The sequence below is a fragment of the Haliotis rubra genome, unplaced genomic scaffold (genome assembly GCF_003918875.1).
Source record: "Haliotis rubra isolate DU_JTF1 unplaced genomic scaffold, ASM391887v1 Scf428, whole genome shotgun sequence".
Lineage (NCBI taxonomy): Eukaryota > Metazoa > Mollusca > Gastropoda > Lepetellida > Haliotidae > Haliotis > Haliotis rubra.
The window spans coordinates 73449-97650 of NW_025767111.1; the positions used below are offsets into that span (position 1 = coordinate 73449).

Below are 24202 nucleotides of genomic sequence, written 5' to 3' on the forward strand. Positions count from 1 at the left end.
TACCATGCTTTGTGTGAAGGGTGTACTATATAACCTGTAGGTTCCAACGTATGCACACGTTAGCTTTCAGTGAGGTTTTGACATTGACGAATTATAGTTATTAAGAACCGTTCTTTATTAAATGCTATAGTTGTGTGTTTACATGTTTGTGTGCATATTTAATTTATATTAGTTGTATGAAAGTGCGCACGCCGATTTGTACGTGTACAGCCTTGCTGGCTGCAAATGTAAATTTTACAAAACAGATAATCAACAAAACTACCTTTACACACTGCATATTTAATCATTAAATACACAAAAAACATTGGAGAACCATATTAAGTCATTTAGCGCCTCAAAGCAAGACAAGCCCCGCCCATTGTATTATCAACAAATCAATAGACAGTAGACCGTTAGTGGGTGAGGCCTGCATAAGTTTCGGTTTATTAAGACACAAATGCAAAACCATTACTTTGCTACTTATTCAAACTTAAAGAAAAAATGTTGAAGAAAAGACCAACACAGAACATACAATAAGCATCTGTCTATAGTGTTAGGTCATCGAAAACACTTTGCAGGATCACTGAACTACAGTGAAGCTTATATTATGTAGACATGTGCAGGTAGATGACAATACGAATGGACGGGAAATATAACAGTGTAATGCTGATCCGGACAATGCTGCTCGTTTGACAGGTGCCCCAGGCACGGTGTAGTCTCCATATCCGATTCACTGAGTAAAGACGGTTTGAAAACAAATCCGGGAATTAAAATAGATTCGGGTATCTATATGTCTCAGTGACACGCACATGCCAACATCACAAACTAACCACATATGCAAATATATTTGCATACAAAACGGCCAATTGTGTTTGAATACTCGGTGGTATCGATATAAAAAGGCATGAACCAATGACGATCTGTAACCGTTCTGTATCTTTGACCATGGCTGGTATGCCCTGTTAACACCTTCGTCTGTTATCATTTGCATCATGCAGTCTCATTAACGTCAGAGCCTAGTGCTATTGCTGTACATCGATCAGAGAATATCCCCGTCACGTCAGAAAGACCATTCATCAGATCAGTCACAGCATCGCTTACGAAACAGCGAAAGTGAAAGTTAGAATGTGTTTTCTAATCATGCAATCTCAAAAGGTTAAAACGAGGTATTCCGAACGACAGTGTCGACTTTTCGCCTGATTCGCCTTTGTATTGATACGGGTGGTCCTTTCCGACTGTGCTGCCATCTGTTAAACGTTCCTTGATATTCACGTGTTCAGATTTCAGAATCTGGATTGAAAACTTTGTCAATTTTTTTGCAAAGCCTAGTGTTTCGCAAGTGGCCAGTATGAAACTAGAGCCGTTAAGCTAACGAAAAAAGCTTAACGCCTACTTCCCACTAATTAGTCATGTTATTCAGCTGTGTAACATGTCCATTTAATGAGATTGTGCATTATAAAGAGTTCATGCAACTGCCTATATAAACACAGCGTTCGGGTACCAGTTTTTCATCTTTCATCGACATGTAGACATTTTCGAAAGACATAAAGTACGCGGTGCTTAACTTCTATTCACAGGTAAATATGCACAAACAAATGGCCACACACTGCCTTATACAGGAGCCGTGTTTCTCCATGGCGCCGGTCCTGTCAAGGTCCAGACGTTGCAACAGGGCGCGAAAACTATTAAGGTGCCTATGTATCATGAGGTTATCAAACTGCTAGATCAATATTTATAATTAAATGAATTACCAGACAACAAATATCATTTTGGATTTAATTTAACGGCTGCTACTGCCGAATAGTCCGGCCCCGCCACTTTTAGAGAGACGTTTCTTGATGAAGCTATAACGGGATTAACTTGCACACTTTCTGTCTTCTGCTTGTTTTGATGGCCACTCCCTAATGTCTTCATTTGTGTATATCGTGAACTAACACTGTCTTACGTAACGGCATAAAACATATACAAGGTCCATGTTTGAAATAAATGTGGCAGAGGTTTAAGATTTGCGCGGCCTCAGTGCTACCGCGGCCATGATTCTGAAACAACATTGCTCAAACAACCGGTGTATACAGGGGTAGGATGTTAAGGTAAAGTGTGGATACAACTTTTAACCTCATTCGACTTCAACGATGCGTGTTTGGCCTTGTTTAGTTGTTGCACCATTCACGCTGCGACCTTTACTCCGCCTGGCACCCTGTCGTCTGCTGCCGCCGTTGGCGTAGTCTTCCTCGACCAATGCGAGCCGCGCATTGGCAGCACGTGTTGACATACTTCGGACAACAGCCGCCTTCTTCACAGCCCTGTGAGCAGCCTTGTCGGTTTCAGATTCGTTTTCGAAACAACAGAGCACGAACAACCTGTACACAAGGAGCAGGACGACGAAGATGTTCTTGCAGGTGTAGAAGATGATGCTGTAGGTGATGAGGTTGTAGCGGATGAGGCCGTAAAGTCGACATGTGAGGAAAGGTCCATCCTGCATCATGAATGACAGAAGGAGACTCCAGATCTCGGTTTTCAAGCACCCGCAGCACGAACCGCATACTTTCCTTTTCTCTTCTTCGAACTCCTCTTCAGGGTGCACTAAAGCCGGGCGAGATTTTTTGGGACTTTTTGTGGCTGTGAGGACGATTGCGAACTGAAGCAGACTTATTGACCAGAGGACCAGGATGACGTAGGTGTAGACGCGGTCCTTGCGAACATCGGGCTCCTCAAACAGGACAAACAGATCCATGATGTCAGATGCCATGCCGATGTAGACGAAAAGCAGCTGTGAAAGCTTGTCACGAGTTAGCTCCCCTCGCGGAAGTATCCATCGGCCAATGATGATGAGGAATAGAAAGGATTGTTCAATGACTGACATCCACAGGCTTGGACTCAGTGTAATGGGTAATGAGACCTGCAAGTAATCGTCAACAAATTAGTCACAAATGTGGCTGCGTGTGTAGAATGGCTCGCTGGGTAACACATTTTACAGCATCAACCTTTGAATTAAAATGTAATAACTAATAACTTCATGTATCTACTCTTTGGTGCAATGTTTGATATTGTAGGCTTCGATATCACAATATCTCAACATTAAACAAAACGCATTATTTAAATTGTTTGTTCCTTTCTTGTTTTAAGCTACGTTCAAAAATATTCTAACAATAAACAAAGTCGTAATCTAAGCAAGAGACAACAAGTAACTGATAGTATGAGTAGCTTCCCACAATGTCGGTCGACCCAGTCAACAATATCCTCGAGCCGGTACATATGTCAGTTGGTTGAGTAGATCACCATACTGAATGAAAGAATCGTTAGACTCAGAGACACAGCAGTCACGTTTCTAATGCCTTTGACTCTTAATAACTCGATAAACTGTCTGTGGTCTCCGCGAGGTTTCGAGGTTTAAGTACCCGGTGGGGAGTCAGGGGCAGACTAGGTTCTCTCTTACAGTACGCATACACTGAAAGGGTCGAATATTCAGGCTTGGTTATTCAGTGTCACCGTACTCCGTCAGTGTGTACCAATAACTGGTTTACCATACATTTAAATACCACTGTTATATAGCTGGAACATGGAGTGTTGTTGAGTGCTGTGTTAAATAAACAAGACACATATACGACCATTATTGTTCAGGAAACGAGGATAATAATTTCAGGTGTAGATGTACGAACCCCCTGTATAGCGGACAGTGACTCCACGCTGGAGCTGTTGCTGCTCTCGTAGATCTCCGTGTACCGCGCCAGGCGATCCAGCTCCAGGATCCAGATGGCCGGGACCGTGCTCAGTAGGTAGAAGAAGAAACAGGGGCAGATCCTGAAACGATCCAGGAAATAAACGAAACATAACGTGAAGTCATAAGTCACTACGACCTTCTTCAAATGCAGCACTGGACGGGGTTAAACATTGTTAGGTTCACGCTACGTCACCACAGAGCGCCGGGTACACGCCTGTTACGCAAATGTCCAAGTGTAGGAGAAGTTTGTCCAAAAACAGTAAATTAAATCCTGTGAGATACATTCATATATTCAAGACAAATATACAGATGCAATTATATTTGTTGGACAGTATGCAGCTTACGTTTTGTTTGATCGTAATGGATATGATGGCTTGTGCAAAGGAAATTCAGTTTCTCCTCCATTGTTGCTTGGCCTCTACGTTGTACTAACCAAATGGTCAAAACCAATTAGTTAATAATTATGATGTGGGATCGTCCAGGACAACAGGACAACGTAGTGTTGTCTATTATTTAGACAATTAAGTTTCTGGACTTAACATCAGGGCGAGTACTATCGGAAACTTGCGTATCTTACTAAACACACCAAATACTGATGATTTGATATTGTGTGGAAATTTATAAAAACTTGGAACAGCATGGGCATGGCGGATCCAGGAATTTTGAAAAGGGGGGGGTTTCCCCATTGGCTCCGCCAACGCAAAATAAATCTTCAATGTGGTCTTAAGTCATTTTCAAAAGGGGGGGGGGGGTCGACCACCCTGAACACCCCTCTGGATCCGCCAATGGAAAAGTACCGTCCAAATTTACATGGTTTTACCATGGGTGAGATTCTTCTTCCAGTTAATTTACAAACACGTAACAAAACCTTCCATGTCCTGAATTAGACATGATTGATGAAATTTAAGAATTACGATAAATATTCAGGATGATTTTGTTCAGCTTTCCTGAAACCCTTTCTCCCTGCATGCATAGCCTGTGTCAAATACATCGTAGAGGTCCCGGCGTACTGACACACCGATACAGGATATTGTGACGCTACAAGCAATACTGGGGCCTTATTTCCATTACGTGATAAAATCTCGTCGCTCATACAAACAATTGTTCATGACACCTTCTATACACAACCAAAGGCGAAAAGTCATTCATTACATCCCAGCTTTTATTACTGCACAACCTGCCAGCAACAATGGTTGTGTTGACACGGTGTCTGTGATTGACAGGACTATATGACACCTACAGATGACGCAGGGCGGTATTGCATGCCTAGGTACAATGGTGCAGTAGGCATCGTACCTCCTGCTATCAACATCACTTGGATATGAAACTGACGACGTAGTATGTCTTTGTTCTGACAGTATTTACATATACCCATATCTCGTACGCGTCATACACAACGAAAATTCCAACCCGGATCCAGTCAGTTCGGAAATCCGCCTTCGGAACCAGTTACCGGCGACTGTTTACAGTTACCTTATCAGACCTTCCACTCAGTGTTTGCAATACTTTAATTTGCCTGTTGGCCATCAGTGCCTGCTACTGCCTGCAGGCTTTAAAATCTACAGGTCCTGAATGAAATCTGCAGGCTCATCTTGTTAAAGCCAAACCAATAAAAACAAAATAGACTTCACTGTACACAGTTTCACACTGTTTCTACAAATTCGTTTAGCGAAGCCTATGGCACAGAGAGACGTTTCTATTTCTTAAAGACTGATGTTGATTTTCCTATGCGCAAAGCGCTGAAACACCGTGAAGTGAAACTGTAAGTTATCGTAATATGATGGATCATGGATGATTCTCGAACGTTAATAAAGAAAAAAGAAGAAGAAAAAAAAAACCTAGAAAAAACCCCCAAGATTCGAGTTGATAAAAAAGATTTACTGAAGGCCATAAGGGCCTGCAGTTATTTGAAACTGCCGGGTCGATACAATAACAACCGGCGCTTGGTCGAATATTTCGAACGCTGCTTCCACCAACTCTGCTAATTCGAAAACATTAGGCAAAATTTCTACTTCTTTTGCCCAGCTGAAGAATCTCCCTAAATGCTCTATGAACGAAACAATACCAGGGAAACACGTGCAGTAAAGAGGAAAACCCCGACAGTCCATAAATGGGTACTTTTCAGAAAACTACATACATATATTGATTCCCTGGGTCAGACACGGTCAGTCACATACCTTCGTTATATATCTGGAGTGTTGGTAAGCATGACGTAAAATCACAATCACAAATAAAATCAACAGATTCACAATGATCTGTCAGGGGCATGGGCTTGTCATATGGACTCCTATGTTAAAACCAAACTAACGTATCTATGGCGTATCATCATCTGACAAGGTCATGGAGTCTTCACAATTTCATCACAAAACACATCAATTTAAACAGCTTTAACGAGAAGCAAAAACTACTAGGGACCTGTTCTTTCTCAACGTTCCATACGTTTCCATACGTTCAAAACTGAATACAAATCCAGTAAAAATAATGTTTTACACAGACAATATCAAGATGGTTTGGTATACGGATCCGCCGTAGTTCAGTAGATAAAATGTCACAATGACATTTTCTTGCCATTATTGCAAACAAAAGACGCTTACCATAATCCTTCCACTCCTTTCCTGAACGTCATCATCACCATAAACTCAATGAGTTGCAAAGTAACGGGCGCTGCCAGAAGCCAGTAGTATTCATTGTTTGTAGACGACACAGCTCTCCAACATGCTATTAATGTATGCGTGAGAAGCATCAGTCGCACAAACAATGATGATATGAAAGTTCTGAGCCGAAAAGATACGGTCATTTTGAGTCTGCCGGGTACGTCGAAACACTGCTTATTCGCCCGGTTCCACAAACGAGAGGTTATCTACGAAATAACACTTCTTCACGGGGTGAAGGTTTGTGAAATTCCATGTCACACCATATTGTTGTCCCGAAGGCACACGAACGTCCAAACTTACAAACGGCCGACACTAAAAGGCGAACGTGTGCGACGTTGGAACTTATACCCGCTGAGCTAATGGCCATCCAGAATAATCTGATTATTCCTTGGAATAAAGGAACTGTTTTTCAAGCTTCATGACCTCTTAAGGTAATCGCTGGCCCTTTATGTGTTGCTCCGTTTCACTAAATCTCCGACATTTGATTCGAAGTAATGAAGGACATGTCACCACTGAATAAACAGCATAAGGACAACTGCACGACGATTGAATCCTTCTACAACACGTGAACTAACATCCCAGGTCTGGACTAACATGTGTGTGTGTAGAAATTATAGGTACAATGTAGACGGGAAATAACGTCATTATCAAGACATGTTGACAGTTTTGTAAGACCTGTAATATATTGGAAGGACTGTTCATGCGTCAATTTCCGACACTGGACAAAAGAACATGAGGTCCCGCGACGTGTACACATATAGCACTTTGTGGTTTTATGAATATGAACCGGTCAACGTGTTCCCTCGACCATCCTATGTTCTGTTGTCCGGCTCAAAGGGAACTATTGTAGCGCATGGGCACCTGGTTTGGTCACTCAAATATATTCAGTGATCTGTCTCAAAACACTCCTGCGGCCAAGGTCGAAAAGAGGCTAACCGTTTTATATTCGGAGGAGACATCCAGTGAACAATTACCTTTGAGAGAAGACTAAAATGAAATAATAAAATCGAACAATTATTTTGAAAAGACATTGCTTTCCTCAACCTAAGAAAATCGAATGGCCAGTCTCTTGCACTATAACTAATGGATTTACATGGGGCCTGTTAATAGTGTGGCATGGATAAAAGTCATTTCTGGACACCATCTATACTGACGTTTTGATGCTAAACTTGATCATTACATATGTTTTATCATATTTCCATAAACACTTAAATGGTAATCATATTGTTATATTATAGACCAACAGAAACATCCCCCTTGAAAAGTTAGGTCAACATACCTAGTCACAACAGTCACCAACAAAGGACACTTATGCAATGAATAAATTCAGAATTTACGTTGCTTTGGACAGCTTTTAAGCATAAAACGTACATCTACCAAAATCCTACATTTGGCGACAAAACCCCCAAAACAACCATCCCCCAAAACAAACAAACAAAATCAAACAAACCCAAAGCACCCCAAACAAAAAAACAAAACCAAAACAAACAAAAAACCAACCAAACAACAACAAAAAACAAAAACAAAAAACAAAACAAAAAACATTTGGTGTAAAAAGATAAAGATGTTGTGTTGTGAAAGTCCAATTATGGTGTGGCAGAGTACTGTAGGCTGAACGCCCAACTGACAGGTGTATTGGATGGGTAACCTGCTTGTGAAAGCAAAGCGAAGATAAGGGCAAGGCAAAGTGTCTCTCGTGAATCATTGAAAATGAGATAGGAATACACATATATAATTACAAAAGTCTAAATATTCATTTTAGAACGCTTTAATACTTTCCCAGCTGTATCCAATAAAGAATGAAATAAATGTTTTAAAAATATAACAGAGACGAAACGCCCACAAGTCATGGATATACACTAAGCTCAACAGTCAATTCGTATTTCAGGGATCCATTCGTATAATTTTCCCGACTATTTTACCCTCCACAATTAATGGAATCTGTATCAGCAGATACTCGATACTGGTTACTCGTATTGCTGGGAGTTTAAGTTTTGTTTTCGGAATTGGATGGGGAGTTATGAGTTACTATTATTCATCTTCTACGTAACAATCCCCAGAATAATAGAAGCTTGAGAATGTATGCAATCATGTCCTGATCGCAAGAAGGCGCATTCAGCTGAGTCTGATCCTTTCGGTAATCTGTTTTCTGACGCAAGTGTTTTCAACCATAAACCTCCTAATGATATTAATATAACCCGCGAATGTAATCAGCCACACCAAGTCGGCTTACTCAAAACAAAGTACTCGGGTACTTCCACGGCAACAAGGACATGTGTGGTCCACAATAGGTAAACAGTCAACTGTCACATTTAGACTCAGTAATTACCGAGTCTAGTACGTACGGAGAAACGTCATAAAATACGAGCATGCAGTGGGATCCCCGGTTATTACTGAAGTAATGTGACACAACGTCATCAGTGTAACCAGTATGACACATGGTATGGGGTTATGTCGAACATGTACACTGCATCGATTGTGGTGTTGAATAACTGTTCAATACGCTATGATATATGGTATTACATGTTTGAATGTTATGTTCCACCAAAACGAGTATGGCTTATATATTTTCCAGTGAATGAATGAATCCAATCAGTATGGTCGCTTCGTAACCCTACGAGGGAACCTATCCTGACGTACAAAGTCAAGGATTCATTGAAGTTCGGAGCCTCACATTTAAATTTTGACCTGAACCGATTACAGTGATTTATCTTGGGACATATTCCGCTTCACGTGCATAAATCAACGATACTGCAATAATGGTAGAAGTCCATTTCATCCTGTAATTGCCTCCAAAGTATATCATATGTAATTTGCTCAGGTCTATTGTGTGACATTTTAAGAGATAGTCCACCCTGATGACTGTTCCAGAGCACGGATTGTAATACTTTCCTCATGATAAGACAGTCGCTGCCTTCTCTGGTGATGTTTCAAGTGAAATACTTCCACTCATTTCATTGTTGTTAAGGCTTCGACTGGAGGAAGTGGAAGTGGTGAGCCCAGATAGTTTCATCCATAGTCACATAGTCTTTCTGCATCAGCTTCAAACAGAGCTAGAGTATTATTGTGGAATCGGAAATTCAGATATTTTTGTAGTGTTACTGACGTCGCAGGGTTTCCAGGAGAGGGATTATCCTGTAGACTCTTCACGTTTAAACTCTTCTGCCCACCTCTCTACGGCGGGAGAGGAAGGGGCATACTGTACTTTGAAACCAACATGCTGCCGTAGTCTGTAGTAATACCTATCTGAAATTGTTATGGTTTAGGTGTAACTGAATATGGGAGGAATGGGGGTAATTGAATATCAGGTACATACAGTTTTTAAAACCACTGTTTATAATATATAATGTTTGGTCTGTTAGTTTTAATCAAAATTCCCAATATTTTGTTAGTTGCCTGAATAATGAGAAGGACACACATGCCTTGTTCCTGTTTCATCATAAGCGGTATGCGGCTTCTATATGGAAAGACATTCACTATAGTAAAAGTTCATTAGGTATCGCATTGTGGTCAATGAATTGTGTAAGATGTAATATAGACAATGCCTTGAAATCAGTACGATTCCTATGGTTTTAAACATACTTGTGCTGATTAAACATTAACTGAAAAAATTATAATGATGCATCTAATTTGACGAACAAAGGGTTTGCACCCGGATTCATCCCCCTGAACCAAACGTACATCAGCCAGCTCCGGATCACCCCCCAGAAGTTGGTTTCTTACTGGGTTAAAGACCGACAAGGATAAAACCCCACGGCCCAGTCAGCACAAACCAATCAGCCACACTGGATATGGCAGTTGCCCCAGAGGAGGCACCGAACACTTTCAAGAATAACATAACTTCGACACATAAATTTAAGAATCACCATTGGTACAAAGTCATTCCAATGTATGCATAGCTGACAGAGCAAAATGAAATCGCACATGATGGCCTTGAAGATTGTGAGTTTTCTCCCAATTCCACCACTACATCTGTCATTTTATTCATCTGTGATTTACCGATTGAGAAACGGAGGTGAATTTAACAATTTAATTATCACTTTAACAGAATACGTTTAATAAAACATGTGTGGCATTATAGAAATATGCCGGACCGTTCTTTGCGTGACATTAACTTTTCGTGTATGTTGCTACTTGAGCACTGAAGGGACTCCATACAGTTTCCGAGAGAGAGAAAGTGTAGAGGGGGCAAGATCCGAGAGCTGATGATGAACCTAAACAGCCTTAATGGGCCTGAATCAATTTTCCTAACTGTTTTAATCCTTTGCGTTCCACATAGCAGGGGTTTTCCGTTAATACGATTAGCAAAATAAGGTATCACTTCAATATGGAGCTGTAATTATCTCTGTACCGTGATGTAATTCTTTTGTCATACTATTAAAAGCCATATACTGATATTGAACAAAACGTAAAGTTTCTTCCCCGCTTTCACTTTTAGAAACTGACATGTACATCAACCTGAATTTTCAAAGATTTAGCTTTGGACACGACACCACCACCTTTACAATATTGCTTACCACACATAGTCCTTCCCATAGCGAAAACATACTGTATGTCCAGTTTCTATTAGAAGTGGTATGGTCAGAAGCAGCATGGACAAGTAGTTGCTGTTAGAGAGTCTTGAGGCCAGCAACCAGACTGCTAATACATTGTGCAGCAAGAATAGGCAACGAACAATCGATGCACGAATAATGGATGGAATTGCCCTCAATGTCGTCTCAGCCATTTTGGTAAAATGGCCTGCGTGAGTGAGTCACAGTGTCATCCTTAGCTTAGTGAGTCACAGTGTCATCCGTAGCTTAGTGAGTCACAGTGTCATCCTTAGCTTAGTGAGTCACAGTGTCATCCTTAGCTTAGTGAGTCACAGTGTCATCCGTAGCTTAGTGAGTCACAGTGTCATCCGTAGCTTAGTGAGTCACAGTGTCATCCTTAGCTTAGTGAGTCACAGTGGCATCCTTAGCTTAGTGAGTCACAGTGTCATCCGTAGCTTAGTGAGTCACAGTGTCATCCGTTGCTTAGCGAGTCACAGTGGCATCCTTAGCTTAGTGAGTCAGTGGCATCCGTTGCTTAGCGAGTCACAGTGTGCATCCTTAGCTTAGTAGCTTAGTAGCTTAGTGAGTCACAGTGTCATCCGTTGCTTAGTGAGTCACAGTGTCATCCGTTGCTTAGCGAGTCACAGTGGCATCCTTAGCTTAGTGAGTCAGTGTCATCCGTTGCTTAGCGAGTCACAGTGGCATCCTTAGCTTAGTGAGTCAGTGTCATCCGTTGCTTAGCGAGTCACAGTGGCATCCTTAGCTTAGCGAGTCACAGTGGCATCCTTAGCTTAGTGAGTCACAGTGTCATTCGTAGCTAGTGAGTCACAGTGTCATCCGTAGCTTAGCGAGTCACAGTGTCATCCTTAGCTTAGCGAGTCACAGTGTCATACGTAGCTAGTGAGTCACAGAGTCATCCGTAGCTTCATGCATTGCCCTTTGTTTCCACACAAAACTCCATCCGATGACGTTTCTGTATGACGCCTGAATGTAAGAGTTAGTACACTTAAAAGCTCTTCTTTATTTACAGGGCATGTACATCTCGAGTGGTGGACGCTAGACGAGGATGAGCTAGACAACAAGAACCGTAACTCTGTTTTCTTCTCTATGTACCCGGTTTCCAATACACACATCCTTCATCTCACTATGTGTTGGTAATGAAATAACATCCACCATAGTGACGTTGATGGTACCCAATGACAGTCGGGTGAATGACAATGGGATCTAATGGATTATATCACAGTCAGGTGCAGTAATAGAGTTTCAGTGGTAGTCGCATTCATAACGTTATAGTCAACGGTCATGAGACAAGAACCGGCCACAACCCATGGTTGTTGGCAATATACCAACACAAGATCTCAGAATTGACGCACTTAATGCCGCAAATATCAGTTTTTTATTGCGTTTTCCCAATTACAAACAGGAAGTGACACGGGTGCTGATGAATGCGTTTTTGTCATTGATCAGAGGACGAGTACAATGACACCGAGTCTGTATCTAACCATGAAAGGTAATCTCTACTTGTATAATCATTGCAATATACGTGACATTGACAGGGTTACGTATATTGGGTTGTAATGGAGCTCGACCAAATGCGAAATGCATTATGCAAGGTAAAATCTACTTATATAAAAATATAACTATAGCATATCTATATACGGTTAAATAGAACCGAAAAAACGATTTCCATATGAAGTATTCTAAAACCAGAGGTGAATGTCAGAGTCAATAAAATCAGCATGTGTTTATGAACAGTATTGCTTAGTTTGGGTGTCCGCCCAAAGGGGAGCGTGTCTCAGTGGCACATTGTTTACCTAAAATTACAGGAACGCATGATACAAATGAAAACATGGAATCGCATCGGACATACTTTGTCTCTGTTACGTGAAAGTTGGAACTTCCTTCATGGAGTAACAGCATGCTGTTAGCGTCAGCTACAGATATATTATCATCAGAAATGACAGCATGTTGTCTGGAGGAGGATGGGGTAGCTGACAAATTCACACACCCAATGAGATCGGAATAGATAAGTTCCCTAATAACAATTAATGTTACAAACCAAAATATACATGATGTAGTTGAATGCGGCATAAAATGACCTTTACTCACTTAAATTTAAAACCTATTCACCGACTTGTTGTCTGTGCGTGTGTGATCAACACCTCCCAAGTGACAGTCTTGACTATGGCCGCCTCAGTTACAACAGATACCAACACACTGTCCAAACAGTAACATCCTGAAGACAACAGTTCTACGGTGAAGTTACGTACCATATATACGGAACTGATTTGCGTGCTATCTTACGTAAGTACAAATTAATCTGTTCAAGAAGTGATAAATTAATCCAATGTTGAAGTTAGTAACAATCCCCATTACCACTTTGAGACGTTAAGTATGTCTCTTGTCACCATTGTTTACTGGATGTGTTTCTGTCGGACACACCGGATATAAGCAACTCACATGTCCAGGAAGCTCAACTTTGAAATTACGATCTGTTTGTTGACGATAATCAGTACAGTGGAGTGACCTGACTGAAAACCTCCCTCTTTCTAACTCTGCCATCATGTTTCCTCCAAAGTACTGAACGTCTGAGGCTGCATGACCTTCGTTTCCTTGACGTTGCGCTTTCCCCAACTTCACGTCACAGTAAAACAACTCAAATAATGTTTAAACACGTCTTTTTACATACGTGAGTCGAAAACCTCGTATATATGTTACTAAACTGCACACGCATGCACGTGTTACCTCTGTGATAATATACATCTGAAAGCATAACTCAATTTATCATGGTTCTGTATGCCGTTAAAATGACATGCTGTTCGTTTGGAAAGTTCCTTTTATTTCAAGTCACTTACCATTTTCCCTCCTGTCCCTTCTTCTTCTTGAGTCTGAAATACGTCTCCAGCAACACAAGTATGTTGGAGGCCAGCAGTAACCAGTAGTAACGGAACTTCGTCACGTCGACCACCCGCCACACTGACAACAAGCTGTGTGACGTCAGCATAATCCGGACAAAGATGGCCTTGATGATATATCGGATGACAACCATATTTACAAAATACAAGACAATATTTTCCTGTCTATTGTCGTTTCCTAGAAATCACGATCTTCTGTTTTTGTCGAGACAGATGGTCATGTTGACATCAACAGTCTTTAGACTTGCTCACACATGCCATGTACAGTCAGATGTCGAATCTGTGGAAGTCACAAAGCCACATATCGGGTTATGTTTTCAATGTGAACTTGAGTCACAAATTACCAAACCGAAAAGACCATGGAATATGTCATCAAAGTCAAATTTACTCAAATCACAAATGTTGTATAAATTTCCTTCTCCAGTCAACTCGATCATGCTTGATATGCCGAATCTGAATCAATTATATGTGGCTGAATTTAAGGCCAAGTTAAAAGAGTCTTTAACTGACCATTGCAGTTGTCCACTTTCGCAAATTCAAGCGTGAGAAACTTCCAGAGCGTATCCAACTGGGAAACAAGCCATGAACCAAATACCACAGTGAATAACCCACAGGGGTTAATTCAAGTACCTGTTATTTGCAAAACCCCAGAGACACGGTGGAATCAAAAGTGTGATATCCTTCCACGGAGTCACTCGCTTTACATATCTAGGACTTTAGGCATACTGACTTCAATTTGTGTCCAGAGAAACTTCCCAGTGCCGCCAATTATGTTACATAGCTGGAACCTAGACCCCTCGGGCCCACCAACGCTCATAGCCACATAACACTCATTGTTTTATTCTAATGGCGATGGATATCGCCAACAGTCTATTGAGCTGTATTCCTGGTTTGAAAGGAGGGTAGGTTGTGAAAAGGTATGTCTGGATTGTTCTCACTTTCCACATTGTTTGTCCTTGAGAAAACCTTGACAGGTAAGACTAATGTTTACTGGCTTCTGGTGTTCATATGAAGAGAGACTTTGAATGCTACTGGAAATACCATTTCTTTGTTTTTGGCACTGATAACATCGTTATTCATAAGCGTTTTGGTTCCAAATGCACCGGTTAACGTTCAAGTTGAGTCATGCAAGTTTGAAATGAACGTTTCAATGCTGCAATATACATCTCCGGTCGGTATTATTTTGTACTGGTTGCAAAGTCACGCTCACAAAACGATCACAGCACAATGACGGTGGAATGTCTCAGACATTTGGGTTGTTCAACAATCAGTCATCGGAATACAAAATGACGTCGATTTGGAATGCAGTGACGACATAAAACAACGTATGACGTCACATGCTGCTTCAACAATCGAACCACTGAGAGTACAGAAAGATGAAAGGCATATTAAGTGAACAATTTTGAATCAATGAATTTTTTGAATGGATCAAATATATGCATGCGTTTGAGATAATACATTTGATGTTTGAGGGTATTTCATTATCCCGTTCCTGGTACATGGTACGTGTTTCATCTGTGAATAGAGCTGGGAGAGCACAACGTCAATGATAAGATACCCTACCAAACAAAAAGACATCAAGATACCCTACCAAACAGAAAGACGTCAATGATTAGATACCCTACCAAACAGAAAGACGTCAATGATTAGATATCCTACCAAACAGAAAGACGCCAATGATTAGATACCCTACCAAACAGAAAGACGTCAATGATTAGATACCCTACCAAACAGAAAGACGTCAATGATTAGATACCCTACCAAACAGAAAGACGTCAATGATTAGATACCCTACCAAACAGAAAGACGTCAATGATGAGATACCCTACCAAACAGAAAGACGTCAATGATTAGATATCCAACCAAACAGAAAGACGTCAATGATTAGATACCCTACCAAACAGAAAGACGTCAATGATGAGATACCCTACCAAACAGAAAGACGTCAATGATTAGATACCCTACCAAACAGAAAGACGTCAATGATTAGATACCCTACCAAACAGAAAGACGTCAATGATTAGATATCCTACCAAACAGAAAGACGTCAATGATTAGATACCCTACCAAACAGAAAGACGTCAATGATTAGATACCCTACCAAACAGAAAGACGTCAATGATTAGATACCCTACCAAACAGAAAGACGTCAATGATTAGATACCCTACCAAACAGAAAGACGTCAATGATGAGATACCCTACCAAACAGAAAGACGTCAATGATTAGATACCCTACCAAACAGAAAGACGTCAATGATTAGATACCCTACCAAACAGAAAGACGTCAATGATTAGATACCCTACCAAACAGAAAGACGTCAATGATTAGATACCCTACCAAACAGAAAGACGTCAATGATTAGATATCCAACCAAACAGAAAGACGCCAATGATTAGATATCCTACCAAACAGAAAGAAGTCAATGATGAGATATCCTACCAAACAGAAAGACGTCAATGATTAGATATCCTACCAAACAGAAAGACGTCAATGATTAGATATCCAACCAAACAGAAAGACGTCAATGATGAGATATCCTACCAAACAGAAAGACGTCAATGATGAGATATCCTACCAAACAGAAAGACGGCAATGATTAGATATCCAACCAAACAGAAAGACGTCAATGATTAGATATCCTACCAAACAGAACAGAATATTGTATTCTATCCATAGGATATAAAAACGCGGTTGTCTCCGTTTCATGTTCTCTTTCCAATATGCACACTTTAATTTACTGATTCCTGAATTCCGTTTGATCGATTCATATAATATTCCCTGCAAGTTTCAAATTGCCCTTTACTCCCGATGGAAGAGTGTAGTCTCATAGATAAAACAAACTACCCATTTGGTCTCTGGTTGTACCTATCTGTATACTACATCAGGTGTTGTCTGCATGCACTTGTGAAAGAACGATGTTACTACTTCACGTAATGTCTGCATGCACTTGTGAATGAACGATATTACTACTTCACATGTTGTGTGCATGCATTTGAGAATGAACGATATAACTACTTCACGTGTTGTCTGCATGCACTTGTGAATGAACGATATTACTACTTCATGATCACGTGTTGTGTGCATGAAATTGAGAATGAACGATGTTACTACTTCACATGTTGAGTGCATGCATTTGAGAATGAACGATATTACTACTTCACGTGTTGTGTGCATGCATTTGGGAATGAACGATATTACTACTTCACGTGTTGTGTGCCTGTTTTTGAGAATGAACGATGTTACTACTTCACGTGTTGTGTGCATGCATTTGAGAATGAACGATATTACTACTTCACATGTTGTGTGCCTGCATTTGAGAATGAACGATATTACTACTTCACGTGTTGAGTGCATGCATTTGAGAATGAATGATATTACTTCTTCACGTGTTGAGTGCCTGCATTTGACAATGAACGATATTACTACTTCACGTGATGTCTGCATGCACTTGTGAATGAACGCTGTAAGTACTTCACATGTTGTGTGCCTGCATTTGAGAATGAACAATATTACTGCTTCACATGTTGAGTGCCTGCATTTGAGAATGAACGATATTACTTCTTCACGTGTTGAGTGCCTGCATTTGTGAATGAACGATATTACTACGTCACGTGTTGTGTGCATGCATTTGTGAATGAACGATGTTAGTACTTCACATGTTGTGTGCATGCATTTGAGAATGAACGATATTACTACTTCACGTGTTGTGTGCATGCATTTGAGAATGAACAATATTACTACTTCACGTGTTGAGTGCCTGCATTTGAGAATGAACAATATTACTACTTCACGTGTTGTCTGCATGCATTTGAGAATGAACGATATTACTACTTCACATGTTGGGTGCATGCATTTGAGAATGAACGATATTACTACGTCACGTGTTGAGTGCCTGCATTTGAGAATGAACGATATTACTACTTCACGTGTTGTGTGCCTGCATTTGAGAATGAACGATGTTACTACTTCACGTGTTGAGTGCCTGCATTTGAGAATGAACGATGTGTACGAGTTCACGTGTTGTGTGCATGTAATACATCTCATACTTTTAAAGTTTCATCAATAGCAGGAACATATAATTTTAGAAGAATATGTCTGCCGCCCAGCATCCAATGAATGCGATGAGACACGCCAGACAATGTACCTATAGCACAGTTTGTGAATACCTCACAAACAGGTAACATGATTACATTGTACAGATAAACATTAGGAAATAGTTTCCTGAGAGGTGTGTAACCCACGATAACATGCATCTGCTACTGCCTCATACGATATGACGACTGTATCACTATTTGCTATGTACTTTGATGTATCTTTATTCAGCGTCTGGGACAAGAGACTTGACGACACAAAGGAGAAATAGCATTCATATGTTAGCCACATCCTTGTTCTTTACAGTGGCATAGCACATTCAAATGATTAATAAGCGAATATTAAGGCAAGGATATGACAAGGGTTTTCAGCTCATTAATTTTAAAAGTATTAAAATGAATAAGAAAGATAATTCCATAGATATACAACTTCTTTTTCACAATGCATGAAACGTTTCTGTGTGGATGTCAAAACAGCCATGTACACAGTTATGTCAGATATTGTAATAAAGAAGTTGTATATCCATAGAACTAACCCCTAGTACTTGACACCAATTCCTAATTATCACACGAAGAAGAAATATGGAAATGATTTACGAGAACCTACCCATTTGACTCCATTACACCTTGACTATGTGACCTCATGACACGATGTAAAGGCCTACCTGTTCGAACTTGACAACTAATGATCAGTTGTCCAAGATAGTTTTCATTAAAGCAACATTGGAAAATCCTATATTATGTTCATTTATGAAAAACAATATATTCGTGCTTCTACATAAAACGATGACCGACACTGTGATACTGACACTGTGATACTGACACCGTGATAATGACACTGTGATACTGATACTGCGATACTGACACTGTTATACTGATACAGTGATACTGACACGGTGATCCTGATACTGTGATACTGACACTGTGTAACTGACACTGTGATACTGGCACTATGATACTGATACTGTGATACTGACACTGTGATACCGATACCGTGATACTGATACCTTGATACTGACACTCTGATACTGATACCTTGATACTGACACTGTGATACTGATACTGTGATACTGATACTGTGATACCGATACTGTGATACTGACACTGTGATACTGATACTTTGATACTGATACTGTGATACCGATACTGTGATACTGACACTGTGATACTGATACTGTGATACTGACACTGCGATACTGACACTGTGATACTGACACTGTGATACTGACACCGTGATACTGATACTGTGATACTGACACTGTGATACTGACACTGTGATAATGACACTGTGGTAATGACACTGTGATAATGACACGGTGGTAATGACACTGTGATACTGATACTGTGATACTGACACTGTGATACTGATACTGTGATACTGACACTGTGATACTGATACTGTGATACTGACACTGTGATACTGACACTGTGATACTGACACTGTGATACTGACACTGTGATACTGACACTGTGGTAATGATACTGTGGTAATGACACTATGGTAATGACACTGTGATACTGATACTGTGATACTGACACTGTGATAATGACACTGTGATACTGACACTGTGATACTGACACTGTGATACTGACACTGTGATACTGACACTGTGATAATGACGCTGTGATAATGACACTGTGGTAATGACACTGTGATACTGATACTGTGATACTGACACTGTGGTAATGACACTGTGATACTGATACAGTGATACTGACACTGTGGTAATGACACTGTGTTACTGACACTGTGATACTGACACTGTGATACTGATACAGTGATACTGACACTGTGATACTGACACTGTGGTAATGACACTGTGATACTGACACTGTGGTAATGACACTGTGATACTGACACTGTGGTAATGACACTGTGATACTGACACTGTGATACTGATACTGTGATACCGATACGGTGATACTGACACTGTGATACTGATACTGTGATACTGACACTGCGATACTGACACTGTGATACTGACACTGTGATACTGACACCGTGATACTGATACTGTGATACTGACACTGTGATACTGACACTGTGATACTGACACTGTGATACTGACACTGTGGTAATGACACTGTGATGATGCTGTGACACTGTGATACTGACACTGTGATAACTGACACTGTGATACTGACACCGTGATAATGACACTGTGATAATGACACTGTGGTGATGACACTGTGATAATGACACTGTGATACTGACACTGTGGTACTGACACTGTGATACTGACACTGTGGTAATGACACTGTGATACTGACACTGTGATACTGACACTGTGGTAATGACACTGTGGTAATGACACTGTGGTAATGACACTGTGATACTGACACTGTGGTAATGACACTGTGATACTGACACTGTGATACTGACACTGTGGTAATGACACTGTGATACTGACACCGTGATACTGATACTGTGATACTGACACTGTGATACTGACACTGTGATACTGACACTGTGATACTGACACTGTGATACTGATACAGTGATACTGATACTGTGATACTGACACTGTGATACTGACACTGTGATACTGACACTGTGATACTGACACTGTGGTAATGACACTGTGATACTGATACTGTGATACTGACACTGTGGTAATGACACTGTGATACTGACACTGTGATACTGACACTGTTATACTGATACAGTGATACTGACACGGTGATACTGACACTTTGGTAATGACACTGTGATACTGACACTGTGGTAATGACACTGTGATACTGACACTGTGGTAATGACACTGTGATACTGACACTGTGATACTGATACTGTGATACCGATACTGTGATACTGACACTGTGATACTGATACTGTGATACTGACACTGTGATACTGACACTGTGATACTGACACCGTGATACTGATACTGTGATACTGACACTGTGATACTGACACTGTGATACTGACACTGTGGTAATGACACTGTGATACTGACACTGTGATACTGACACTGTGGTAATGACACTGTGATACTGACACTGTGGTAATGACACTGTGGTACTGACACTGTGATACTGATACTGTGATACTGACACTGTGATACTGACACTGTGATAATGACACTGTGATACTGACACTGTGGTAATGACACTGTGATACTGACACTGTGATACTGACACTGTGGTAATGACACTGTGATACTGACACCGTGATACTGACACTGTGATACTGACACTGTGATACTGACACTGTGATACTGACACTGTGATACTGACACTGTGATACTGATATACGTGATACTGACACTGTGATACTGACACTGTGATACTGACACTGTGATACTGACACTGTGATACTGACACTGTGATACTGACACTGTGATACTGACACTGTGATACTGACACTGTGATACTGACACTGTGATACTGACACTGTGATACTGACACTGTGATACTGACACTGTGATACTGACACTGTGATACTGACACTGTGGTAATGACACTGTGATACTGACACTGTGGTAATGACACTGTGATACTGATACTGTGATACTGACACTGTGATACTGATACTGTGATACTGACACTGTGATAATGACACTGTGATACTGACACTGTGATACTGACACTGTGATACTGACACCGTGATACTGATACTGTGATACTGACACTGTGATACTGACACTGTGATACTGACACTGTGATACTGATACTGTGATACTGACACTGTGATACTGACACTGTGATACTGACACTGTGATACTGACACTGTGATACTGACACTGTGATACTGACACTGTGGTAATGACACTGTGATACTGACACTGTGGATAATGATACTGTGATACTGACACTGTGATAATGACACTGTGATACTGACACTGTGATACTGATACTGTGATACTGACACTGTGATACTGACACTGTGATACTGACACTGTGATACTGACACTGTGATACTGACACTGTGATACTGACACTGTGAAATGCTACAACGTAGTCAGGATTGCGGATGTCAGTGTCAGATTTCATTCTCTTACGTGCTTGTAAAATCCTGAAATAGAATCTAAATCTAAATATTAGCATGTGGTTGTATGTGTATACATGCGCCTATTCAACAAGCCTATTACACGTATCCGTTCCTAACGTGACAAACGTCGGATATAAAAATACGTTTAGCTGAATTAAAAACAACTGAATTCAGAACGCCTTTAAAACAGGTTATATTACTGAAATACCACTGCCACGTTTCACTGTGCGTTTCGAATTTTACCCCATCCACGTTCACGTCATGGAAATAATGCACCACATTGGCGTGTTTAAACGAAATTAAGAATGGATTAATCCATACAACTTGGTCCCAATTAATATAACTCCCAAATGGAATACTACCTACGTTTTAAAGTAGATATTAGGAACAGATATATAGTAGGGGAAGAAATTAGGTGTATATATCAAGGGGTAGATGTTATGTGCAGATATTAGTTGTCGATATCAGGGTTAGATATTAGGGGCAAGTAACAATGCTAGATATTGGGGGTAGATATCATGGGTAGATCTCAGAGGCAGATTTCAGGGGTAGATATTAGGGGCAGGTATTAGTGGTAGATATCAGGGATATATATTTCGTGGAAACCAATCACTCCCGACATCCTTGTCAACTGGAAAACGTCATCCGGGCACCCATCTTTACAGTTATAAGATGCAAGTATAATGTGTTACTGAAACATTACGGCAAACACATTATAAATATAATACACAATGCATTATAGGTGACATTATTACATAAACAATGTACTTTCATATCCTGGTGGAAATGTGTACAAATGGCTGACGTCATATATCTCTGTGTACTTGTACGGTGTTATCAGGTTTATCTATTATAAATGACAAGTCGACGTCTCTGGCGTCGGATGACGATGTAGTTGTGGCTGTACGTCAATACACATGGCGTCTTCGTTTAGGAATGCCCCTGTTCAGTTTATCGTGTTAACCTATAGGGTGAAACGGATGGGGCTTATCGGGTCCCAGTCTGACCTATTTTAACCACGGCGGACATTAGGAAGAACAACAGTCGTTGTTTTGATAACAGCATTAACACAACATTCAGGAAGATTATATGCTGAACCCCGTGGTGCTTATACCTAGATATTTGGGTTTTAAAATACATTTCCCGGAGGATTTCACTGAACCCACAGAACTGTACGTGCCTTATAAGTATATTAATGGGCCTATCACATGACACACCTTGATTAAGGGAAAACAGGAATATAGCAAACCACACGTGTGTTCAATATATTGATGGAATAAAGTATTAATCTAAATCACACATATCCCAGTTGAAACAGGGTTCAACCATCGTAATGACGTCACTCTGTTATTCTTGCTGTTGATTTTAAGCCAGGAGCTCACGGTCCGAACTGGACGAGCATGTTTAAACAACAGGTCATTTGGAAGAAAATCTTGTCAGTTTGTGTCAGTATCAGTCAGCCATAACATTCAACTGTCGGAAACAACAGATTCAAGTAACTTCCTACTGGGGCTTGTTGATTCTGCTACCGGAAACAACTGTTCCAGATTCAAGTAATTTTCTATCAGGGCTCGTTGATTCTGCTACCGGAAACAACAGATTCAAGTAATTTCCTATCAGGGCTCGTGGATTCTGCAGATTCTAGTTATTTCCTACTAGAACACTCGAACGTTCTAGTCACCACGTGAAGAAAGTACATCAAAGGTTAGAAACCTATTCTTACCCCACATTCCAGAGTGAGCCTGATAATGTCCCACAAACAACTGTTTATAATACATTAAGATTCTCAGGTACAAAGAAGCGTAGAAATCCGTTAACTCCACCTTGATACGCACATCACCCTACATTATATCCATCGGAGACGTTTAGCTTGGCATGCATGCATGCTACTTGTCTTTCGAGAACACAACATGCAATTAACCCTTTATTCGGGATGAATAAAAACGTTTTGAGTACACAACGATTAAAAACTTCTTAAGTTCACAATATGAAATTAACACTACATTGGGTCAGGCTAGAACGACGGACATCTAGGGTACACGACATGCATTACCTTGACGGTAGGGAAGGAAAAAAACAGGACATCTAGGATAAATTTACAAACAGTAATAAATGAAATATTAAAGATGACAGTTTGGTGCAACATAGGTATTGGAAACTCGTCAGATGATACAAAATGCACAACGGCTATAGCGACATCATTGCGTAGATAGGGAGATAAGATTATCCAAACAGGATGCAGATACGTGGTTGAGGTGCAGCAAGGTGTTACCTGTATATAAGTAGCACGCTCATTACCACAGACAGAGACAGAGAT

The 24202-nt window shown here is 40.5% G+C and overlaps 1 protein-coding gene across 1 annotated transcript; it reads right to left on the minus strand.

Annotated features, from left to right (window-relative positions):
* Positions 1-2095: 2095 nt before the first annotated feature.
* LOC124288874 (transmembrane protein 26-like) lies at positions 2096-13935 on the minus strand. Its single transcript, XM_046725446.1, has 3 exons — positions 13742-13935; positions 3639-3780; positions 2096-2878 (listed from the first exon to the last, which is right to left on the minus strand). Exons 1-3 carry the CDS (start codon positions 13933-13935, stop codon positions 2096-2098), a joined length of 1119 nt encoding a protein of 372 aa, XP_046581402.1.
* Positions 13936-24202: the final 10267 nt, after the last annotated feature.

Coding starts and splice junctions, on each gene's coding strand:
- LOC124288874 (XM_046725446.1), bottom strand. CDS start 13,935: ATGGTTGTCATCCGATATATCATCAAGGCCATCTTTGTCCGGATTATG. Junction 3,781..13,741: donor AAGGGACAGGAGGGAAAATG/GTAAGTGACTTG, acceptor GGATCGTTTCAG/GATCTGCCCCTGTTTCTTCT. Junction 2,879..3,638: donor CACTGTCCGCTATACAGGGG/GTTCGTACATCT, acceptor GATTACTTGCAG/GTCTCATTACCCATTACACT.